Here is a 24465-nt window from a genome sequence, read left to right on the forward strand (position 1 = left end):
TATGTTGTTTTAGGAAGTAGAAAGTACGTAATATTTAAATATCGTCACAGGAAAGGCAAAATTACGTAAGCGCCAAAATAACATAAAATAGCATAATACACATATAACATAAAATAGCAGTCCATGTTATGATAGTTATGTATTATTAGATGTAGAAAATGAAAAAATAAACAAGATAGGTAATCTTACGTGGACGTCGTCCAAATTGGATAAATTGGTAAAAAGTTATGAAAAATACTTTAAACGGCTTTTTCTCGAAACGGCCTCTTGGCGCTTAAGTAATTTTGCATTTCTAGTGACCATATATATTTCTATGGTATTATAATCCTTAGTATCAATGCTTTAGCGTTAATCAGGAACTTTCCAGACCACTTTCCCCAAAAATAATATAGATGGCGTTGTACAGATTTAACGTGATAATTATCTATTTTATCATTGCTCGGGTACACAATTATTCAAAAATGGAATGTAAATGCAAAGGCATGTATAGAAATAATTGTCGCTTGATATTTTGATCAGATATGGCATTAAGTTGCTACAATACAATACAATACAATACAAAAACTCTTTATTGCACTTAAATCACATAAAAAATTGTATTATAATTAAATTTTGTCGTACAACAGGCGGCCTTATTGTTAAGGTAGCAATCTCTTCCAGGCAACCTTTAGGTATAGGATATGAATTTAATGAAAAGTGTAGCGGGATAGACAGTGCAAAATAAGAAAAAAAAATGTTTAAAAACATAAGTACTTATATAACTAGATAGACTATAATAAAAACAATACATAGAAAGCAATAAATAATGATTATAATAATTATATAAACCTACATTGATTCCCATTATTTTAACCAGAATAGCCTGGGTGTAATAACAAGGGTCATCAATTAATCGTTTATACCCCAAAAACAAAGATAAAAGATGCATGATACGTCTGTTATCCATGAAATTAGAAGTGCATGCAACTCTGCACAGCGCCATCTGTATTTTTTTGGGGAATTTAGCCTGGATATATTTTTTTGGATTGATAAGCTCAGAAAATTTATAGGTATAGATAATAAAAAATCGATTGCACGGCTGAGTTATTAAAATCCTGGTCTCGGCGTAGAAGTTTTTATCACGTAGACGAATGATTAAATTTGATCACGAAGTGAGGCGGTTGGGAATGAATAATTTATTCGGACAGGACGTGTTCTAAACTGTTATACATTTAAAAAATATTATTTATGGACACGCTAAGCCACTGCGGGTTGGTGGAGGTGCTTCATACCCCTCCGGTCGATGCAGGGGAGGCCTGTGCCCGGCAGTGCGACAAGTATGGGCTGTTTATCTATATGGACCAAAATGGAGTGGGAGCGAATAAAAAACGCGCGCGTAAATTGTTTATTTTTTTTATAACCCTCACCCGTGCTTAGTGAAACTAACAAAAGAGAAAATTAAACGGAAAAAATAGATATACTTAAATAAGCATCCTAAAAGATTCCATAATGTGCAAATTCGGCTATAAAACTATTTAGCAGGATTTTTAAAAAGCAAAATGGCGTAGGCTCGTTTGATAAAGCAAAATAACGATTGGGTAGTTTTGAGACACATGTAAAACTGACCAAAAAGTTACCTTTTTTCTATTTAATCTATTTATGCCTTTTAATAATAAGCGCGACATTTTTCACGTTTTTCTATGACGTCACAGGTTGCTTTTTGATACAAATTCCATAGTCATTTCGTATTTTGACGTTTAGTACAAAGTAACTGATTTGACTATTTGGAAACTACCCTATTATCGTATAGAGAATATAGATTTAAGAATCAATCTGATACAACTTTAGTAAACGAATGACATTGGTAAAAATACAACATTAAATAAGGTTATGTACCGCTTGTCTATCCAAACTGTCACCTACATTGTTGTGGCCGGGATCGTACGATTATTTAGATATGTAGGTAGTTTATGTTTAATAAAACCTGTGTGCCTCCCCTTAACAGGAGGTCTCCTTAATTTTCTCGAGATATAGATACTCGGAACGTTAATTATAACGGACTGTCTGCCTAGTGTCTTGATCTATCTTGACATTCAGTTCTCACATTATGCTAAGTACATATATTCGTAAAGCCTTCGTTAGCAGCACTCAGACACAATATAATCTTATTATTATAGAATGTTATTGAAACATCTTCGAACAAAACCCGTCAAAGAAAGCTATCTCATTGAGACTGAATGTCGGGCGTGGGCATCTCATCTTTTGTATGAAACGGGAATGCATGTAACTATAGTTGTAATAATAAAGCGATGAATACTACGTATCAATCAAGCTCGTACTAATAATTCAAAATTAAAATATTTTACGCTTGAAATTTGTTGCGCAAATGTCAAATTGTAATATTCCTTTTGTAGATTAATTGCAATATTAGACCACCCAGACGCTGGGCATATCGTATAGGCAACTAAGAAATCGTGTCTACTCCAATTGATAGACTATTATACGAACGATGGGCTGATCACTTATCACCTTTCGTTTCTTCGTTATTCATTGGGACTTCATGTTAATATTGGGTAAGAGGTAATGTCTTCTGAGTACTTGAGCCGCTATTACCACACCTTTTTGATAACGGATGAGTTTATGTATCTAACATAAGATAGGCTCACAAACCACTCAGTCTAGTCAGACCTCAATCAGACATCAATCGCAAGATGAACTCAGTACCCACGCCGGCAGAACGTTGGTTCGACCATTATAGACGGCAATACGGCGAACTACCTATCACGTTGGTCTGACAGAAAGCTCGCTGAGGCGTTAGTACTGTGTGTATGTATCTATATTTATGTATGTATTAAGTAATAAATAAGGAATATAACATTACTCACTGCGGTGTGAATGCGTCATCACGATGGCAAGCGGGCACTCGTCGTCCTCCAATATGTACTCGGAATTATCCGCCGTGTCCACCTGAAACATACACGTTTATCACTCTTTGCTCGTGGCATAATTATTTCACTTTATATGTAGAAGATAATGACAAAATAATAAAGTACCCATATACAAAATTGTATACTGTTTGTTTATCGACTCGTTTGAGGCGATTGGACTGATTCAACTGTTTTTTTCTCATTATCGTAGTAAGTTTACGAAAAAACATATTGGGAGTTGCCGGTAAATTAAAAAAATCGTGAAGATTTGTTTTTTTTTTTTTTGGCGTGACTTATTGTAGATTTGCCGCAGATGGCATTAACTACTTGGCCGGACAAATGGGGAGCGCTGAAGGCTCTCACCCGGTACAACGTTTAAGACAACAGGCCTGAGGGTGTCCAGTTGGGCGCGAACCTCGGCTCAGGGCGTCGTCTGAGAGGAAAAATATTTGAAAGAATTAATCGACCCTAGTGGGTCGATAGCGATAAGCGCTGAATGAGGGAAATCGTCGACCACGCCGGCGGGGTCGGTATCGGGGTCCTGAAGTGTTTGGTGTCGCGAGCTGATTGGCTGCCTCTATGGCTAGGGTAATCGGGTCGTCGGGATCGTATATTAAATCGTGAAGAACTGAAAGTGTTTTTAACAGGAAAACGTCTGTTGGGTCAGCTAGCAGTAAATGTTTAACGAGAAAACTTTTGTACGCGTAAAATGATCCTACCTAGAACCTTACCGCAATAAAACGCGTTTAACGTCGACAAAGTCCACATCTTATATCACATTTTCGTTGTTTTTACTTCGCTTCTTGAAGTGTCAAAGTTCTAAAAAAGTTTTTATTTACTTTTTAAATCAAATAACACATCACAGACCATACAAAACGAAGTGAGTTCATAGTTAAAGCCTTCTAAGCGTCTAGTATGAATTGAAATACACACAGCTTATCGCAACGACAATCGCGCTTTCAATAAATGTTGGGAACTGAATAAAGCTCGCCGTATCCCTATTCGCTTTCTAATTATACCTTTACAAATCCAGCCGATCGATGACTTTACCCGACTGTTCGCTAATCCTACACACCTAACGTCGTGTGCATTACTTATTAATGGGAATACCTACATGTTATAATTATGCGAATGGCTTAATATTGTTATATAAGTACAGGCCCCATTTGTAGTAGGTTAATTAACTAGTTCCCTGCATAATTACTTTACAGCATAGCAAATAATAGACGTAACCACTTCTCTAATATCTCATTGTGTGATTTGATTTAGCCAATGAAAAAACTAGTTACTAGGCTACTTGACAACCTAATCAAATGAGATACTGTTTACGAAACGTCAAACCGAAAGTTTTCTTTGGATTTTGTATGGGAATACTATCCTGTGACGTCATCAATAGAAGCGGTCAAATACCGTACTAATTGATATTTAATTCATAAATAAAATACGAAAATAAGTCGGAAACTAAAATGAGATTAATTTTTGATCACCATAGACTGGCTTTTCTTTCTAGATTAGCATTTTATAATTTATCTTTGACCCAGACAAATACACAGTTATAGTTATAATACTGCGTATAAAACGGTAACTTGCTTGCTTGCTTGCTTCTATGCAGCTTTGGGAGAAGAATAAAAACATAGAACACGTTCACCTGCTTGTAGAATAGAATAGAATAGAAATAGTTTATTATGAAAGGACGCCACACACAAAAAGAAAGACAACAATATCATATCAAATTTCCACTAAAACAATTACAAAAAAGCAAGAAGGATGTTGGTCGAAATGATCATAAGGTGGTGGTGGACGTCCTGAGATAAAAGGGCCTCACTCAGCACAAGTCGCGGCGCGAACCACGACGCTGATATTATGTGGACCCTATTGGGTGACGCACGAACATCGCGTTCCATAAACATGTGTTAATGGTGTACATACATTATAATATAATACCAAATTACTTTAATAGAAATAGTGTACATAAACAAATATTATCGCAAAGATAGGTAGGTATACATAAATATTTAAGGTTAGAACAAAAAATAAAGTTATTAATGGTGCTAATTCCTGCAGACGCCATCCAATTCCATTCCAAGTCACACCTGTCATTTTCTTATCCGCCGAAAAAGAAAGGGATAGGTAATCGACAGGCATAAAATTTATGTAACACACGTCACGTCTTGTCTTCCAGGGCATGTCGTAAAATCCGACAGAAGGATTGTGTCTCTTCTAACATCATCTCCCCGCCCTAGGTGGGGTCGGCACAATATTTATTCGTCTTCAATTCATTTCTGCCTCTCACCATCTCAGTATCCACACCTTTCACACACATATCCTTCTTTACACAATCCATCCCCACACTTCCTAGGGTCGCCACCTACCTCTATATCCATCCACATTTCACACATTGTGTCTTTTCTAACAAGATGAATAATTATTATGAGCAGTGGTCCCTTTTACCATAAGGATCATCATATATATCTTAGGATTTAGTATCAGACAGGGGCTGCAAATTGATTTTGGCTCTGCCTAGTACATTAGGAATTAGGCCAGTTTTATTTAATTTCGATCAAAACATTTTATGATATTACTTTATCTCTTAAGCCGGGTTCTCACTGTAGGAGTACTCTAGGACGAAGTGCGTTCAAATAACTAACTTATTGTCTCTGATTAGATGCTGATGTTCGAAAGCGATCAAATTATATAATAATATGTTTACATTCGAGTAGCATCGGAGAGAAGAGTTCAGAGAGTACTATTATTGTGAAAACCCAGTTTTCGTCGTACGTTATAGGCACATAGATACGCGGACCCCGTGATAACGGGATCTTCTTTTGTACGAGTTCTATCATGGTATAAGAAAACCAGGTATGCTCAATCCGCCATTAAGCCGCCATTGCTAGCCCTTTGATGACGTAAGTGTTACAATTGGTATCTTCAACATTCCAAATACGTAAATTTTATTATTGTAAATTAAGTGAATTACTAATTACTATTACTTGTTACATACATAAAAATCATGTAAGTAAATCGTCTACTACAAGTTTTGAATTTCCTTGCAAATTAAATATAATAAACATTGGTCGTGGGTAATTTCTTTTTTACGAAATGGCAACGCTGCCTGGTGGGATGACGTCAGCTGGGTTAACCTTGAAATGTTAGCTGTCACTTTTGAGCATGCCTGGTTTTCTTTTACCATGAGTTGTATGTTCTTGATCAATGGTGTCAGGGTTGTAATAGGATAAAGGTTGAGATGTTGATGAGTTTGACAGCTGTCAAATAGGCATCTACTAATAATCAATACTCTATGGTTGTGGCTTTTTGGCGGGAAACGGGAACGGGACAGTTGCTTTCTTCATTGAATAATCTAAATAATTAATACGAAGTGGTGTTTTGTGGTTGATGATCGCATTAAGTTAGTCGGAAGACATTCGCGAGTGTTATTATATTGGAGTATTCAATAAACAAAGTGTATCTGCCTATTTTCGCTTCGTGGCAAGAAGCCGCTTCATAACTCGAAAGTTTATGCGGACTTTCGAGTTAATTCGTTTGGGGTTCGGAGTAGGAGTCTACTCCGAGGGTGGGGGCTTAGGTTTCATCATCATCACCTTTCATCATTTCATTAATCATCAAGAAAAAAAAATACGTAAGACATGGCTGTATGGGCATAGTTCCCTTTGCCTTACCCTTCGGGGAAAACCAAAACAAAAAAAAAAACTCTATGGTTGTCTACTCTATGACGAACGGTTGCCATAAAATAAAAAAAGCGAAGTGAACTTATGATACTAACCTGCACGAGACAGTAGTGGTGCGGATCGTGTCGACTTAACCCGTACTTGTCGAGCGTCTCCCGCACCACGCCGGCCGCGGTGTCTCCCACAGACAGCAGCAGGGTCTTATACGGTACGTCCGGGCATAATGATGACCCGTAGATCTTCAGTGTCCCACCTGTTTAAAATTGTATATTGTTAACTATTATATATATATTGTGGACGACGCTCAGTGAGTAGGCCCGCTACAAGGTGGATCGACGATCTGGTGAAGGTCGCGGGAAGCCGCTGGATGCGGGCAGCGCAGGACCGATCGTCGTGGAGATCCTTGGGGGAGGCGTATGCCCAGCAGTGGGGGTCGTACGGCTGATGATGATGATGATGATTGTTAACTATATTAATGTCAAGCTCAAACTCATACACCGGAATGTCGGAATCCGCGATAGCCCTGTTCGGAGAACACGTTACATTGTAGTGTCACGGGTTCGAATCCCGGCGGTGAATTCGATGATTTTCGTGCGTTTGAGTTAAAAATAAAGGAAATAAAAAGAAGAAAAGAGAGGAAGGGGAAGACCAAGAAGAGCTTACATGGAACAGATTAAAGAAAAGGTTAACGTCGTGTCTTATAGGGAAGTTAAGGAATTGGCCTTTGATAGACTGGAATGGAAAATGCTACACCGACAAGAGCGTGGCTCTTAAATTGATGATGATGAGTTAAAAATAACAAATAATTGATATAACGTTGTTTCCAGGATTTGTGCCCGGTACATTTCAGTTAAAGTAATTATGTAATATGTTTGTTTCTTTGTATATACTACTTATATTAATTTGGATTTATAATTATTTAAATAATTAGAAAGCGCCGCAATACTTCATCCAAAATAAAATGTGACGTCACCTGAGCTTTGCGCATAATAATGCTATCTAACCATGCAATTTTAAAGAAAGCTCAGTAACATTAAACTTCCCACAATGGTAATGGCAGAGCATTCACATCCATTATGCAGTATATCTATTTGCAAACCCCATTTGCCGGCACAGCCTGTTATTTACTTACTATTGTTTGGAAAATTGTTACGTGGACAATAGTAAACAACTATGCTGGTACAGATTGATATAACAAAGTCTACTTGACAACTGAGTCCAATGAGATACTGTTTACGTAACGTCAAAACGAAATCTTTTAATAGGATATTTGACTGGGTCAAAGATAAATTATGAAATGCCAATATAGAAATAGAAGCCAGTCTGAGATGATCAAAAAACAATCTAATTTAAATTTTCGACTTATTTTCGAATTTTATTTATGAATTAAGTAACAATGAGTACGACGTTTGACCGTTTTTATTGATGAGGTCGCAGGACAGCATTTGCATACAAACTCCAAAGAAAATTTTTTTTGGACGTTTCGAAAAAAGTATCTCACTTGACTTGGTTGTCAAGTAGCCTATTGAATGTGTATGGAAGTACTGTGATATGACGCCATCAATGACAGCGGAAAATGAGCTTGATTTTACGGTTACACTGGCTTAGCATTTTATAATTAATTTTTGACCCAGTCAAATACCAAATAACAATTAACTTTTCATAAATGATAGATAATGGTTGTACGATTTTGGTTCGGGAGGGGCTTATTAATAAAGTAGGGTAATATTTAGTTTCATTTGAGAGTTGTCAGGAACCTACTTCCATCCCAAAACCACATAGTTTTTTTTTTTTTTTTTTATAGCATAAGCTGACGACTATCAGAGGTATATCCATTGCAAGATGAGCAGTACACACTCACCGAGCTTTCTGTTAGACTACCGACCATCATGCGTTGACGACATAACAGGTATATGCGCGTGCATATACGCATAGGCGTCTGTTACGCCAACAGCAGCATTGAGGTATCAATATGACTCTAAAGGGCTAATCGATGAATAAAATATCCTATAAAAAGAATAATATCTAACCGGTATCGGGGCCGCCATCTTTGGAGCGGAACTGCTGTAACTTCCGCTCCAACTTCTGCTGGCGCCGACGCCGCATCACCGCCTCCGGGTTGCTGATGCTGCGCGTGAACGACGTCTCCGGCAACTCTGCACATACATATTATAAGTTATAAGAGCATCTAGAAATTCGCTCGACGAATACCTCTATACTGGTGTTGATTCTATAGTCTCTGCTTACCCCGGTGGGAAATAGGCGTGAGTTTATGTATGTATGATGTTGATTCTTTAGGACTTATTTTATTTTAACAGTGCTAAAAAATATTTTCTATAGTCATTCATTTGATAAATTCGAAAAACACATAGACAGAGAGGGAGAGTTTTAGAACTGTCAAAATCATTACACCCCTAGCGTTATTCCGTTTTCTCAGGGTTACCTAAGCTGACGGTTCGATTTTTCAGTTTGGTTTTTTAAACTGCCTGTCAGACCTTCCAACCCGAAGGGAAAAGCAGTCCAATACAGGTTAGGTCACATAACTCGGAAACGAACCGTTTAAAATAACATAAGTTTTGTGTCTATCAGAATCTGCACCAATATACGGGAAATCGTCATATTATTAACACCCTAGCATTCTAAAGACTAAGTTTTAATAATAAATTCAACTTGGCTTTTAATTTGGTAACGGCCAATTTCTCAATAGAATAAAGTCTTCTAAATTTGAAATTTTTCATACAAAATTTTGCTATTCTGTTGACAAATAATTTATCCGTTTAATGAAAAGTCAGCTGTCAATTTCTAATAATAAGGATATGATAGGTTACTCTTCAAAAGTAAACAGCACTATCTATGGACCCCACCAGCTGAATACATGTGCAGTCACGAACCGGATGAGGTCAATAAACACAATATTGTATCCCCTTATACTTCCGGTGATTGCTCTAACGTCGATGTGTCATGTTATTATTAATCAATTTAAAATTGCAATAAGCGAATACATGCTGCTCCTATGCTAGACTGGGAGCGTATTAAAAACACAGAAAGCGTTCAACTACTTATCTTTCCGAGCAAGTCGTATAATCAAGTGATCAGCCTGAATCCTAACCAAACTAGGAATCACAAAGTGTTTTGCTTTTGTATGACCCCACCGGGATTCGATCCCGAGACTTCCAGATCGTAAACCCAACGCTCAACCACTGGACCGCGAAGGCCGAGCTGAGTACTAAACTAAAATAGCCAGACATCAATAGCCACATGTAAGTAATAATTTTGCACATAATATTTTAACGGCAAGGAAGTGACCGTGACATCGGCGGCGGGCTATTTACAATTGGGTTTAGCTATTTTACGTAAGACCATACATTGTATTTTAAAGCTAGGTTATACATATCAATCAATCAATCAATCAATCAATCAATCAATAATACTTTATTGCACAAGAACATATATAAAGGACATAAACATACGATAAACATACATAGTGTGTCAGGATCGAAGCAAATGGAATTCTATAGTCTCTGCTTACCCCGGTGGGAAATAGGCGTGAGTTTATGTATGTGTATGTATGTATAAACATACGAATAAAACATAAGCACAATAGGCGGCCTTATTGCTAAACAGCAATTTCTGCCAGACAACCTTAGGGTGAAAGAAGATTATTCATTGGAGCACGGGCTGGTGCAATAAACATATTATAATGATACCAACATAACAAAAAAAAGAAAAAAGGTATAATAAATAATATAATATACTTATCTAAAGAAATAATATATATACATACACACATATATACACGCATACATACAAATAGGCTATACAATATAATACATATAAGGAGAATAAGAAAACCACTTCCAAGTTATGCTTGCAGGAAAAGCGCCTTTGTACATATTGTTATTTCCTATGGATAATTCCCCTATTCCCAGTTGAACTACTGGGAATTTCCTTCCCAATAGACTTACTGGATAGTAACTTACGTTATTGACAATGGTTTTGTGGGGTTTCCATTGCGAATAGAATAAAAAATATATTTTTCAAAAAAAATGTGTCTTTCTTGAAATATAAATATTTATTCTATTCTAAACTACGTAAATCTAACGCGAAGCTCTGGCCGAAACTAGAATTTTAGACCGAAATCGAATCTTTCTTCAGTCATACGTAATAATTTTTTAATACCTGTATAAAGTTTCTCAGCAACAGGACGATTCTCGTCGTTAGCATCGGATTTCAGTCGGGATAATTTTTCTTTTTTCTTCAGTTCTTTCTTTTCTCGTTTGGACAGTTTCCGCTTGAAGTTCTGGTCACCTTTCTCTGACGAAATAGGCACCTGCGAAGCAAAAATGAGAAATAAAGCATATTTAATAATATGATTGAAGGTTGCCACGACTTATCTTTCGATTGTAAAATCGAATTTTACAATATACGTAAAATCATGTTTGCGTTATGGCTTAGTTTTAAACATTACTATTATCATGATGATGCATGATCATTATCCACTTTCTTCAATTTAAATGTCCATTGCTAAACTATTCCTCATACATTCATACTAATACAATTGCATATATGTTACAACGCGTCGGAAGCAGTGGTTAAGGGACCACATTTAGAGCACGCTGGAAGGAGTTGGTAGACGCATATTCTACTATGAACTACTACGGGCGAACGACGAGTATAACTTGTACCTAACAACGAGATAACTCATGATTGCTAAGGCACTTCAGCAAGATCCTGTCGTAACGGCACGCCAGTTGAGTTGCACGAGCAATGTCTTCTCGTTCGGTCCGACCAGTGCGTCTTCAATAAAGAGACAACTTACTCACTGCTATGTAACAATAAGACTCACTTCATTATTGCTAAGGCACTTCAGCAAGAACCGTCCCTCCCTGTCGTCGGCGTGCCAGTTGAGTTGCACGAGCAATGGTTTCTCGTGCGGCTCGAGTCGTCGCTCATCGTCAGGGCCATGCGTCTCCCATAACGAGTACGAGCCGAGCGATAACATACGCATGTCTGGACGAAACTTCTCGATCAGGGTCTCTGGAACATTTCAAAGTTTATCAGTTAAAGATCTGTCTCCGCTTAGGTACACTGTCTTTTAAGTTTTGCATTTTAAAGTGTTCTAGTCTACAGTAAACCAAATTGCAATGGATACAGCTCCTTTTTGCATCGTATTCTTCAGTCACGCATAATATTGAAGTCATGTTGCATAAGTCTTCTAAGGAAAGGATCACATCTATCTTATGATACCAATAACAAGGATATTGCACACATGTGTTTATCAACATTCTAATTAAAATTCTAATAAGTTTAATGCATAATTAACATACACATATTTTCTACTCTCTCTAGGGTTCTAACAACCTTGGCTTATTTATATTCACTTCTCATAACATAAGACAATGTAAGTGAGACAATGTAACAGTATCCCAGGGGTATGCAATGGTCTTGCTTTGTCTCAATCAAGTACATGCATAATTAAATATTTATAAGGATATTGAAGCTCCGCAACTAATCAATAAAATAATTATGAATTACTATTGGCCCTGATTCTTGCAGACATCTCCTAATTCAATTTTAAATTATACCATGTAATTTTCTTATTCGGTCAACATTAAAGGGACGGATTATTGACAGCTGTTAATTTAAAAAAAATATGATTGAATGAATAACCCGGGCGAATTAAATAGTCATTTTGCTGGTATGCAACCCATTTGACGTGTGCTGTCAATTTAATTCTGTCGGTTTATTGGCCAATGTAAAATTTTAAGAGGGTTGTTTAAGATTTCTTCCAATTTGCGTGAGTTTCATAAATTTTATGTCTGTCTATTAGCTGTCATGATTTCCTTTTTGGCGGATAAAAAATGACAGGTATAACTTAGATGGTGTCTACAGGACGCAGTACCTACTACTATTATTTAGGTTTTAGGTTAGATTAGTCATTAATAACTTTTGAGAACTATGTATAAAATTGACGAGTGTCAAAACAACTTCTCACTAAATTCCAGTGCAATGGCTTAAGCCATTAACCCCAATAAATAAGATAAGTGCATCACCTATGACGTCGCTCACTGTCGCGTCTGACGCGACGCGGATGCACTTCGTGGCTATCTTCTGACCAGAATCTTGGAAGTAGAACCGCATCACCCCGTGGAACTCCAAATTCTGAAATAATTGAAATTCATTATGAGTCATCAGCTTGAAATGGTTTTAGTACGACCTACTCTGAACCGGCGCCGCGGCGTCCGTGTATGAAACGATTGATGAATGTGGAGGAAGCAAGAGAAGTGTGTCAGGATTGAAACAAATGGAATTTTGTCATACATACATAAGATCACGCCTATTTCCCGTTAGGGTAGGCAGAGATCACGGAGTATCACTTACTACGATCCTGACACACCACTTTCGCTTCTTCCATCTTCATCAAAGACTTTATGCGCGCTCGCTCGACATACATACAAATGTATGTCATCAGCTTGAGTAATTAAACAAAATCTGATGAGTGAAGCATGTTGCATGAATTTTTAAATACAGAATCTTGGACACGACGTTTTACGGAAGAAGAATGGGTGAATAGTTTCTGAGATAACTAGGCCCATAGAATAAATACCTTAACCTAAATTGCATTTAAAAAAAAACACGCTATCAGTGATTATATTCTCTTTGGTCGTCGACAGTTTGTCGTCTAAGCTTTAAGTACGCCATGGATTTTGGTCAACTGCATTGGCCTTGGCCGTTAATAATATTCATGTAAAAACATAGTTGCTGTTACGTATACTTTGTGCCACAAAACATGCATGCTGAAATACATTACATGGTTACTAAAATACACAACGCTAGTGTAAACAAAAGGTCACTGCATCACTTTTAACAAGAAATGAGAAAGAACTTGAAAGATAAGAAACGCGGAAACAAAGGCTTATCTAGTTAGAACTCGTTCTTTGTAAGATAAACTATGTTGACAAAGTTTTATCTATGCAAATTGTTTATCAAACCGCTTTCATGATTCACATTTTAAAATACCGTGAAAGGAACTATTTGAAATTGTTTTAAACGGTTTACCCAAGTTGGCCGGTAACTTTATTAAACTTTCCTACGCCGAGATTTCCAGACACAATAGTTAAACAATGGATTTGGATTTTAAAAGAACATTACGAGTCTAAAGTTGTATTAGTTCCTACTATTTTGTTCTTATTAGGACTGCTATACATAATTAAGTAAAATGTATATTTTCCATTAGGATACAAAAAATATAGATACAATAAAAACCCCACAAAACCAATTCCTCGGTCTCTTCTTATCATGTGGGTTGTGACAGGGTTATTACTGGGCCGCTAAAGGCCCCTGAAATGGCTCATGTAACGACTACATACTTACATCAGTAAATAGTAACCGGGAACAACAGATTAACGTGCCTTCCGAAGCACGGATCATCCTACTTTCGGACAATCAGTTGATCAGCCTGTAATGTCCTAACCAAAGTAGGGATCACAAAGTGATTATTTATGATATGGCCCCACCGGGATTCGAACCCGGGGCCTCCGGATCGTGAGCCCAACGCTCAACTACTGGACCACGGAGGCCGTAATTCCTCGGTTTGTCTATGGCAGTGTTCGCGTATTATGTTTTAAAATTCAGTTACCTTATAGCTAAGGATCTTTTGCATAAGTTTTTTAAATAAAGAATTACATAATTTATTTCTATTTCACTCCTGACGTATATATGACGTATACATGGGTATATCTGGATTTTTTATATTCGGTACATATCAAGCTAAACAAAAAGCGACCTAATAGAAAATACATACAATACTATAATAACATTTTTTCTTTTTCATTTTTATGGAGTTGATTTGAGCTCTAGTCGTTATCCAACACGACATAACTTTCATTCAGCCAGCACAACACAATACAATGATACCTTTATTGCACACAAAGGTCTTAAAGGACTGCAGGTAGCAATCTTTCTCTCGCCAGGGCCAATTTTTGTCAAACCGAAAATGTTCACAATCGCCAATTGCGAATGTTTTGAATGACTAATATATTCCTAGACGAAACAATCACAATGTATCATTCATACAGACACAATTGCAAGGTTAATATGGAGATTAACTCTTATAAAAATTGTACGAACGAGAATTTCAAGGCTTATGAAAAGCCTGAGCAAAACTGACAATAATTTACTATCTAAAATCAGAGGAAAGCGTAAATAGTGGGGACCCAATCAAGAGGAATGCTGAGAATTTGTAAGAAATCAACAGAAACTTATGCTAATTAACTGGAACGAATGGATAGTTTGTGAAGAAATCCATCTTTGGGTGAAACTGACCCAAAAACTTGCAATTCACATCTTTGATTGAGTTCGTTCGTAAAAAATAATGTAACTCGACTTTCACTTTACAATTACTATACATTTCGGTGATAGAAACATTAGAAATAATGGAAAAATTATGGTTCGCCGAAATTGAACGAACAGCCAATGGCCAATAGGTACTACTAACCTATTAGATAAATACCCTCAATGTACCAAGTAATCAATATGTCTACCTTTTCTACCTTTTGTAAACGGAACATTATTGTCCTAAGTCGACCCAGGGCAGTAGGATAGTAGAATAAAAATTATCGATCACCATCGTAAAAAGTTGTATCAACAGCTACGTAGAACTTATCGGCTACTCTACAATGCGCCTTCGCTGGCATAGATTTTTTTTGACGTGACTTATTGTATATTTGCCGCAAATGGCGTTAACTACTTGGCCGGACTGGCCGGAATGGGGAGCGCTGAGGGCTCTCACCCGGTACAAAATTTAAGACAACATGCCTTTAATCGACCTTAGTGGGCCAATAGCGATAACAGCTGATTGAGGTAAACCATCTAACGGGGTCCTGAAGAGTTTGTCGCGACCTGATTGGCCGCCTATATGGCCAGATTTATCGGGTCGTCAAGATCGTATATTACGTCCTTCGTATATCCTAGATATACTTACTACTTAGTATCAATAAAGCAGTCTGTAATGCATTTTATTTTTGCGTATTTATCGTCTATCCTTTGCATAAGCAACAAGTATCTACACTGCCTTCTTAATATGTTACTTCAATGCAATGTACCTAGTCGATCTCACTACTGATGACGAAATCAGCACATTAGCGCAAAAATGGAGGAAATATAGAGAAGCCTTTATCCGATAATCGGAACTTCGGGTAGATTAATTAATTAATCCGGAATTATTCTTCCGGCTACTTAAGTACTTAGCTAGGCGTTACATCAGCCATATTAAGGCACTTTAGCTGGCAATAAAAAGCCTAACACCTGGTTTTTGACGTCTATTCAACCTCATAAACTTAACGATAGAAAAAGGGGTGGAATTCAAAGGGCTAATACCTCGTTGGGCTCGCTGAGCTCGAAGAGGTCGAGGCGGTTGGCGTTCCATTGCTGGATCATGTTCCGGAGCGCCTCGCGCTCCAGCATTCGCTTGTCGGCCGCGTCCATCCTCTCACCGCATCAAGTCAGCCTGGAACACCAAAATAATCTTCCATTTATATGTGTTGTATTTTTTTTACAGACGATGCAGAATGTCCCCGTATGTACATAAGCGAGAACAACTTATGCGAAGTATTTATTTGTAAAATATTATGAGCAGAACGATTATTCAAACGCCTTAGTGGCTTTTAAAGCTGATGGTAGGCTTCCAGTTTGCTTTTATTCATAATTTCATAGGAAACCATAGAGCGGTTCAAAGGTAGCATTTGTTTGTTAAAGAACCTATTATGTTTTTTGTGAAATGTGTACACACAGTACTTCATACTTTGGAGCAGGCGCTTCAAAGTTCCCCAGTAGTGAATGTCAATCTAAATCGACAACACCAATATATCTAGAATCTTCCAGAAAGAAATCCAAAGACGAAAACCAGCTTAGGCAATTATGCAAATGATATTGACTAAAAACACGTTAATAGATAAACCCGGTGTTTTACTACTGGAATGTCCGCCTTTGGTGCTATGAATGATGTTCAGTAGGTAGCTTGTCGGAAGTTAAGGGTACACGACATCATGCATCATTGACAAAGATTGATTGGATCTAAAGGCATCTCTCTACCTGGCTAAAGGCTAGGGTTCACAATTCACATTATCATTTAATAACATACCAGTTATTACTGTTATTAATAGCACCGAATACTCAATAAATTCATATATCTCGTGTATCTATCGTTCAATAAACACAAGATTCTAATCTAAAGCATGTAGTAAATTGATATATGCGCGTGAAAATCAATAATAAAACGTCCGGCGTTGAAAGGAAAGTAAACAGATTAAAAACGAAAAACTTTCCATATAATCGATTATGATTAAAATATGTTTATAGTAATTGTAATAAAATACATTAGTTGGGCTTTGATTTATATAACACTAAGGGACTGCTGCTCAGCAGTCCGAATTAGTTTAGCGAGGACGTTCGTAGCTTGTAGCCGATTATTAAATAAATGCAATTAACAAAATAAAGCCGTTTCGATTGAAAGACCCCGCATTGAAACGCAAGCAAAACATGTGACGCGTTGTTTGAGAGGGGAACTAGATTGGCTAATGTCTCAGACTCACCCCTCATTGCGGCAGGGTGGTAGACCCTTCCAATGATTATGCGAGGTCTCTACCGGTATTGAGACGAATATATCGTCGCCGAAAATTCGCATTCGGATGTGAATTTGTTAACAAACCTCGCAATAGACAAGCTAGTTTCAATCCACGTACAAACATTTGTGGTCTGACTTTTTACCAGGATCATAATCATAATCATTTATTGCAAGTCACAGTTAAAACTAATTGAAAGGAATCAGGATTTTGTTGAAGAAAATCCCATCACAATGTTGTTTTCAAAAAATTGCTTAGGTAATTAAAACACATATAACGGGTTCTTACCGCGTTTAAATCAGGGATATGAGACTCCCGATATTATGTATTTTAATTACGATAATAACCACGTAAACCTAAAACAATGTATAATTTGCTTAGGTGGTTTTTACTATACGTTTATAGTTTATTCATGTACTTACTATTTATCTCAAGACGTCAAGACTAAGACGGTAGTAAAGCAAGAAAGGAAATGGTATAGTAAATGATACCGCAGCTGTTATCTGATCGGTAACTGTCGCATTATTGTCATTATTGACATGTTGTGACGCGTTGTCAGACGCTTTTTTATGACAACTGTGAACACTTGCTTTTTGCTTTAGGTTACGACGTAAGGTGCTCTTAATAAAGACACACAATACGCGCCACAAAGCCATAATATCCTCAGCCTTACAAACATAATTAAACCACTTTATGATCCTTGGGGGAGGCCTATGCCCAACAGTAGGCGTCGTACGGCTGATGATGATGATCATTCTAATGAACATCCTCTATGGTTTTGTAAAATTTTGTAAGTGATGTTTGTTTTTGTGTGTGGCGTCTTCTTTTTTTATAATAATTTCTATTCTATTCTTAAACTAGTAATCTTCTGATGTCTGATAAGACATCACAGACCACAATTACTACAAATACACTAAAGACCCACAGATACTGTGGTGAGGGTCTAAGTATGCCCATAAGCACAAAAATGTGGACTATATGGGTTAAAAATCTTGTCAGATCTTCAACTTAAGGAGAAAGAGAGAGAACTTTTTGTTCTTTTTTTCACTGACCGTCAAAGGTGAATTTACTTAAGTAAGTAGTCGTTATATGTCATAGGCGTTTGGCGGAACAATAGTAACCCTGACACCGGGATTGATGGTGTCGGTCATTGACTTCATAACTCTTTTGGTGGAGAGAAGAGGCTTACATTTATTATAGATGCTGTTTATACACTACGAACCTTGTTTGTTACACCTAAAAGCTCAAGAACAAAATTACAAGCCAAAAAACACATTTTTGGCTAGTGTGTAGAGAAAATTGACGACACAGAGAAACGACGTAACTGAGAGCTATGCAGATTACTATAGTAATTATAGATGCAGTGGAGAGTTGTTTATTGTCGTATTGTCAATGGACAGGTGAATCAACTAATGATTAGACACGCGTGGTCATGTACCAATCAACAACAATACATTATATAAAACACGTCTATAATAGACTGGAAGTGATGTGACTTTACCACGTACCTTTCCATACATCAGCCAGTAAGGCTAATATGCGCAACGTTATAAAATTTTGTTAGGGTAATTTTATCGCCTCACACACAGCCTCTGTGGTCTAGTGGTTAGAGCGTTAGGCTCACGATCTGGAGGTCCGGGTTCGATTCCCGATGGGGACATTGTCGAAATCACTTTGTGAGACTGTCCTTTGTTTGGTAAGGACTTTTCAGGCTTGAATCACCTGATTGTCCGAAAAAGTAAGATGATTCCGTGGTTCGGAGGGCACGTTAAACCGTTGGTCCCGGCTATTAGCCGTAAAAACACCTCCACCAACCCGCATTGGAGCAGCGTGGTGGAGTATGCTCCATACCCCCTCCGGTTGATTGAGGGGAGGCCTGTGCCCAGCAGTGGGACGTATATAGGCTGTTTATGTTTATGTTAATGTTATCGACTCTGACAATATAATTATGTCGTTTTGTCGATTGGTGCTGATATGTGAACCCAAATAAGTCATGTCGTTCTGTCAGAATACGAACAAAATCACATGCCACGCATGTTAAGAATAAAAGAACAGTTTTTGAATCGATCGATAATTTTATGATCGATATTAGATATTTAGCCCTACTGGCTGATGTATGTATGGAAAAGGATGCGATAAAGTCACATCACCTACATTCTATTACAGACGTGTTTTATATAATGTATTGTTGTTGATTACCAATATGCTCAACTGACCATTTCAATCGTGGTGGAGACTCGCCTGTTCTACTTCAGACGTATTTTTGTAAATTGCCCAAAGTGCGATCGGTTTACATAATATTATAATAATCATTGGGAGAAGTTTATCTCATGCCTTCCAACCATTTTTCCTGTTCGATTCAAAACGTAATTATATTATGATGATAACTTACAATGGAAAGCCACTATAAGCTATACATGTATATACTTATCTCTTAAACATCAACAGTAATATCACGGGATCATATCCAGGCTCGGGATACGTTATACATTAATGTTTGGATCAAAGATAATTTATATCACAAAATTAAAATTAATTGATAATTGATATTCTATATCACATGGTTTCCGGGATTTGTACCTGGTTAATGGCAATAAGCTCACCCCCTATTACTTAAACAGAGCTGGCGAGGAGTGGGTATACATGCTAACGCGCGATGACGCGTGACGTTGTGTTGTGTTAAACATCAATAATGTCCTTGATATCAAAAGTTCAAAACATTCATCAATACCATATTGATCCATACATTAGCGCTGACAACATACGTCCTCTCTGATCACAGTTTGCTGCCAGGGACCATCAATCATATTAGCTAAGACAGGATCTACACTTCGTAGCGGTTCATGCTGATTGTTGTTAGGCCATTAGAAAGATAATATATTGTAATATAAGCAAACTCATTTGGTATTATGCAAAGAGTCCATTATTGTAAAGGTGCTCCCTCACCGGAAGCATTCGCCTGTAATGTAACATTTTATGACTCGATTTTGAGCACTAACCTGATGTTACATTACACGCGAATGCTCGCGGTGACGGAGCACCTTAAAGAGATAAGTTAATCTCTGTGTACAGAATCAATTCTAAAATTTATTTCACTAATCATCATCATCTCCCTAGCGTTAGAGGCTGAAGGTTAGTCTAAAGAGTTGACAGGTCTGGTTTTTCTTATAGATAGTTATTTTACTGTTAACGATCATGTTATTACAGATATGAAAATCCACGCGAACGTCGGCAGTACCCTATACAATACAATAGACACACAAGCTGATTTACCAATCTAACCGATTTATGAATGTAGAAGCAGAGATGTATGTGTGTGTGTCCAGTCATTTAAAAAGAAATAATGGCGGACATTTTAAAGAAGAAAACAAGAAAAGGAGACAGTTGCAAAGGATTTGTCATGGTTGAACTACTGATATTAGGGATTTAATTATATTAGTCGTATTGAATAAATACTGGTAACTGGTAGATATTCGAAACGAATGTAAGTGTATAGTGAATGTTGGATGTCGATATAAATATGTATGAACTAATATGGTTTTTCTTTAATATACGAAATCAAATAAAATGGAATGTATTATATTGGCGGAAACTGTAGTATCTGCCTTTCCTTACGGTAAATAGCCATGAATACGTAACCACGCTTTTACTACAGACAGAATGTTATTTAGCACGGAATCGACCAAACGGAATGTAACATGTTAACTAAGAAATTTCTCTCAAAGCTGACCTAAATAAGCCGCAAGAAATGTAAAGCCATAAATGAACTCATCAGCCAACCGCACCTACATGTGTTAACTCGAACACTTATCTACAAATAACTAATTTCGATAACGTTACGATAACGACGTAATTGAATCGCGCTATATCCATGATCCACTGGCGAGTGTTAGCAAATGAAATTACATGCAATTTGCTGGACGTACCAGGTGAGACGTCGCGTAAATATCTATCTAAACTTTGATTAGTGGCCTCAGTCCGCGGAGGAATAACGGTTGGCTAATAGCGTCGTTTCCGATCGCCTGTCATTTTCTTTCCGCTGTTTTGATCGATGTAACAACCATTCAGCATGGCGGAGTGTCTTGCGAAATAAAACCTAGCAAGTAAAGCTGTGGAACTGTTGATTCAGACAAACACTGCGACTATGGCAACTGTCGGCACTCAGTAATGAGGTCACGCGGCTAAGTTTATTTTATGGTATTTTCTAACCTTAATTGTAGATCGAAAGTCGTGACCTTTTTATCACAAAAAGTTACTTAAGACTATGGCACACCAATGCAGGCCAGAAACAGCGTATTTTGAGTGCGGGTCTCGCGCATGTCGGAGTACAAGAAGCTATAATGACATGCTTCACACTAAACTTGTACGGGACTCCGCGCTCCAACTGCGCTGCTCCTGACCTTCTTTTGTTGCGTCGAAGCCTTTAAAGTTGAAGTTTTTCGATACACAAATCATGCATAATATCCAAATTAAAAACGATGCGAGAAAAATGTTGCAAGTGGGCGGTTCCTGGCATACATCATGCGCCGGCGCACCTACACACGCACGCGTCGTATTTATAACGTAAACATATGGCCCGCCGATCATGAATCGACCGACCACCAATGCCCGTAAAACGCTTCTCAGCTGAGGTAAGTAAATATTTAGATTAATTTTATGACACATCAAGCGGATTTTAAGCTCCTTTATAGCTTCAACCAAGTCATGATTAAAATATACAGCATGCTTAATTTAATGAAACCAAACGAAGATCTGTAACCCCAAAAGTAAACAAGTTTATATTACGAAGAGAAGGTTATATAAGAGGTCTCGTAATCTAGACTAGCGCACACAGGTTTATTTTAATGTTCATACCTACCCTGAACTTCGGTGTAAGTACGCCAAGCGTAAATGTAAATAGAAACACTATACGTTTGTATCGTAAACGTTTCGCGTTACTTAGAAACGTGGTTCCTATTTCAGTTTTCATCCGAAGCCAGTTTATTAGTGTTAGCCGTCAGTAACCGAAACAGCCGTCAGCGATGTTATGGTTGGGCTCGCTTCCGCTATTCGACTGGCTCTATACATAAGCTGGTGAGCCAGCGAGGCACGTAACCAGGACTGCCTCGAGAGGATCAACGTCAATAGCTTCATTATTTCACGGGAAAGTTGCTACATTATTAATTACTATTAGTCTAGCTTGGTAAAGCAAACTATAACTGCAAAAATAACGGTGTGGGAGTTGGGCTGACAATGCAGTGTTACAAACAGATCATATTATTAAGATATAAGTGCTGATTTCACCTCTTAATTTTATTTAAGTTATACCTGTGATTTTCTTATCCGCCGAAAAGGAAAGGGACTTAAAATAAATTTAGGAGGTGTCTGCTAAAATCAGCACCATGGGTATACCAAAAGACGACTTGTAACTCTGTAATTATTTTCTACTATTTTAGGGAAGTTTATTCTACTATTTTCGATTTTCATTTAGGATTTCTTTACTAAGAACAATTGTAAATATCCTGAATTCGTTCCTGCTTCTGCAATCGTGCAGTGCAGGGAACATTCGAAGCTCGGACCGTTGACTTGTGAAAATAAACACGTACCGGTAACTTAGTTAACCAACCAATTTTTCAACAACTTTCGTATTTGCTTGAAAACGAGGCATGTCGTAAATCACGGTCGTTCAAGTGTCTCCTAATAACAGTCACGAACTGAAAACCGAACTATTGTTGAACTCGCTCGGCAATTTAGGAAAGTGTAAAACGTATTACGTGTGGAGTGAAAATGAGAAAACACGCGAGTGTTTGCTAGTTGAATTCCTAGCTGGAAACATCGAAACGTACCTGAAGCCTTGGCCGTGTTGCAAACGATTATGACAATCGACAGAGACAGTGATAAAAATGCATGGGATTTTTATCACTGTCGATTGTTATTTGGATGAGAAATCTCAGCGCTCCCCATTTATCCGGGCAAATCTACAATAAGTCACGTCAAAAAAAGACTGTCGATTGTCATAATCGTTTGCAACTTGGCTAAGGCTCCTGATTACAGTAGGAAATAGCGGTAAATGATTACGATTGCAAGAGAGGAAGGGCCAAAAGTGTAACATGTAAAGGAGGTTGTCAATCATGGCGGAACTTCACGCATGGGCGCCGACCTTGCCCCTTCCTGTGACGCGCGCAACCGATCTCGCGACCGTTCAACGCTCACTAGTCAAACTAACATACTCTGATGATAAATATACTACAGAGTACGCGCCACGAAACAAGTCCCACGGATTTTAATGGAACTAATTGACAAGTCATAATAATTCTATGCAACATATACTGCGACACTAGCTATGCCTTGATGGACTTCTTTCGTAGCCCGGACTCTATCATCACATCTTTGATATTATTAGGACAATATAACGACACAAATTGAGTAGTGTATTTGTATTGTATTGTATTGAGTATTATGAAATATCAAATCAGTATATTTATAAAATATACATCGTATGTCTTACTAGTCTGCTTATAATGAGAGGCTGAGGCTGCAGCACAACTTCAATATGGACTTTGTCATTTAGTAAGAAACTCAGAGACTGTCAGCAAAGTAAATCAGTAGAATAGTGATAATTATATACTTACTTATAAAAGACACGAGGATAAAATGGTATATTTGCCTTTTACGTCGACGCGACTACAGTCGTTCATCTTAAATACAAGAATTACAGACACGCATCGGTAATTGAATCTTAAATAGCACTGCCAACCTCAGCTCCACGATTTCCAATATACCACAATGTTCCACGAACATTCACTATGTTGGTGGTATTCGCGCGTTACTACGAATATTGTACTGAGAATTAGCAACAACCATAGAAGCAAAAACTAAACGTAAACCGGGTCTAGTTTCCGATGAAATGTTAATTCAGTTTTAAGTGCAGCGTGGGAACGCGAGACTTAAAATAATGAGGTGGGTGCAAAAACTGTGAACTGAGCACCGACCCCTAACAAGTGCATAGGGGCGGAACACTTGGAGCTATCCATGGCGACACCAAGCGCCGCTGCCCTTTATTTCACAGGCACTAACCGCACACAGGTTCACGACTCCATTGGCATTCGGCAAACACTCGAGCTCTCAAAACACTTGCTCTTTTATTCTCAGAATCGTCTCGACCCCGCAAAAAATAGAAACATTATCGTTTTCAAAACGCCCGAGGATAACTTATTCTGTTTTTTACGTTTAACTTGAATTTGATTAGCGTGTGAAAGAAGAAATTAATTT

At 37.6% G+C, this 24465-nt stretch overlaps 1 protein-coding gene across 1 annotated transcript in view; it reads right to left on the bottom strand.

Moving 5' to 3' along the window:
• Positions 1 to 24465, bottom strand: part of LOC126366669 (afadin) — a 97513-nt gene that overhangs the window by 64463 nt on the left and 8585 nt on the right. Inside the window, exons 3-9 of the mRNA XM_050009875.1 lie at positions 15971 to 16100; positions 12646 to 12754; positions 11439 to 11629; positions 10772 to 10922; positions 8623 to 8748; positions 6688 to 6845; positions 2865 to 2946 (exon numbers count right to left, since the gene is read on the bottom strand). Of these exons, the coding sequence (XP_049865832.1) occupies positions 2865 to 2946; positions 6688 to 6845; positions 8623 to 8748; positions 10772 to 10922; positions 11439 to 11629; positions 12646 to 12754; positions 15971 to 16078 (925 nt within the window). The 5' untranslated portion in view covers positions 16079 to 16100. The remainder of the gene's footprint in view (positions 1 to 2864; positions 2947 to 6687; positions 6846 to 8622; positions 8749 to 10771; positions 10923 to 11438; positions 11630 to 12645; positions 12755 to 15970; positions 16101 to 24465) is intronic.

Source organism: Pectinophora gossypiella, chromosome 5 (genome assembly GCF_024362695.1).
Source record: "Pectinophora gossypiella chromosome 5, ilPecGoss1.1, whole genome shotgun sequence".
NCBI classification, from domain to species: domain Eukaryota; kingdom Metazoa; phylum Arthropoda; class Insecta; order Lepidoptera; family Gelechiidae; genus Pectinophora; species Pectinophora gossypiella.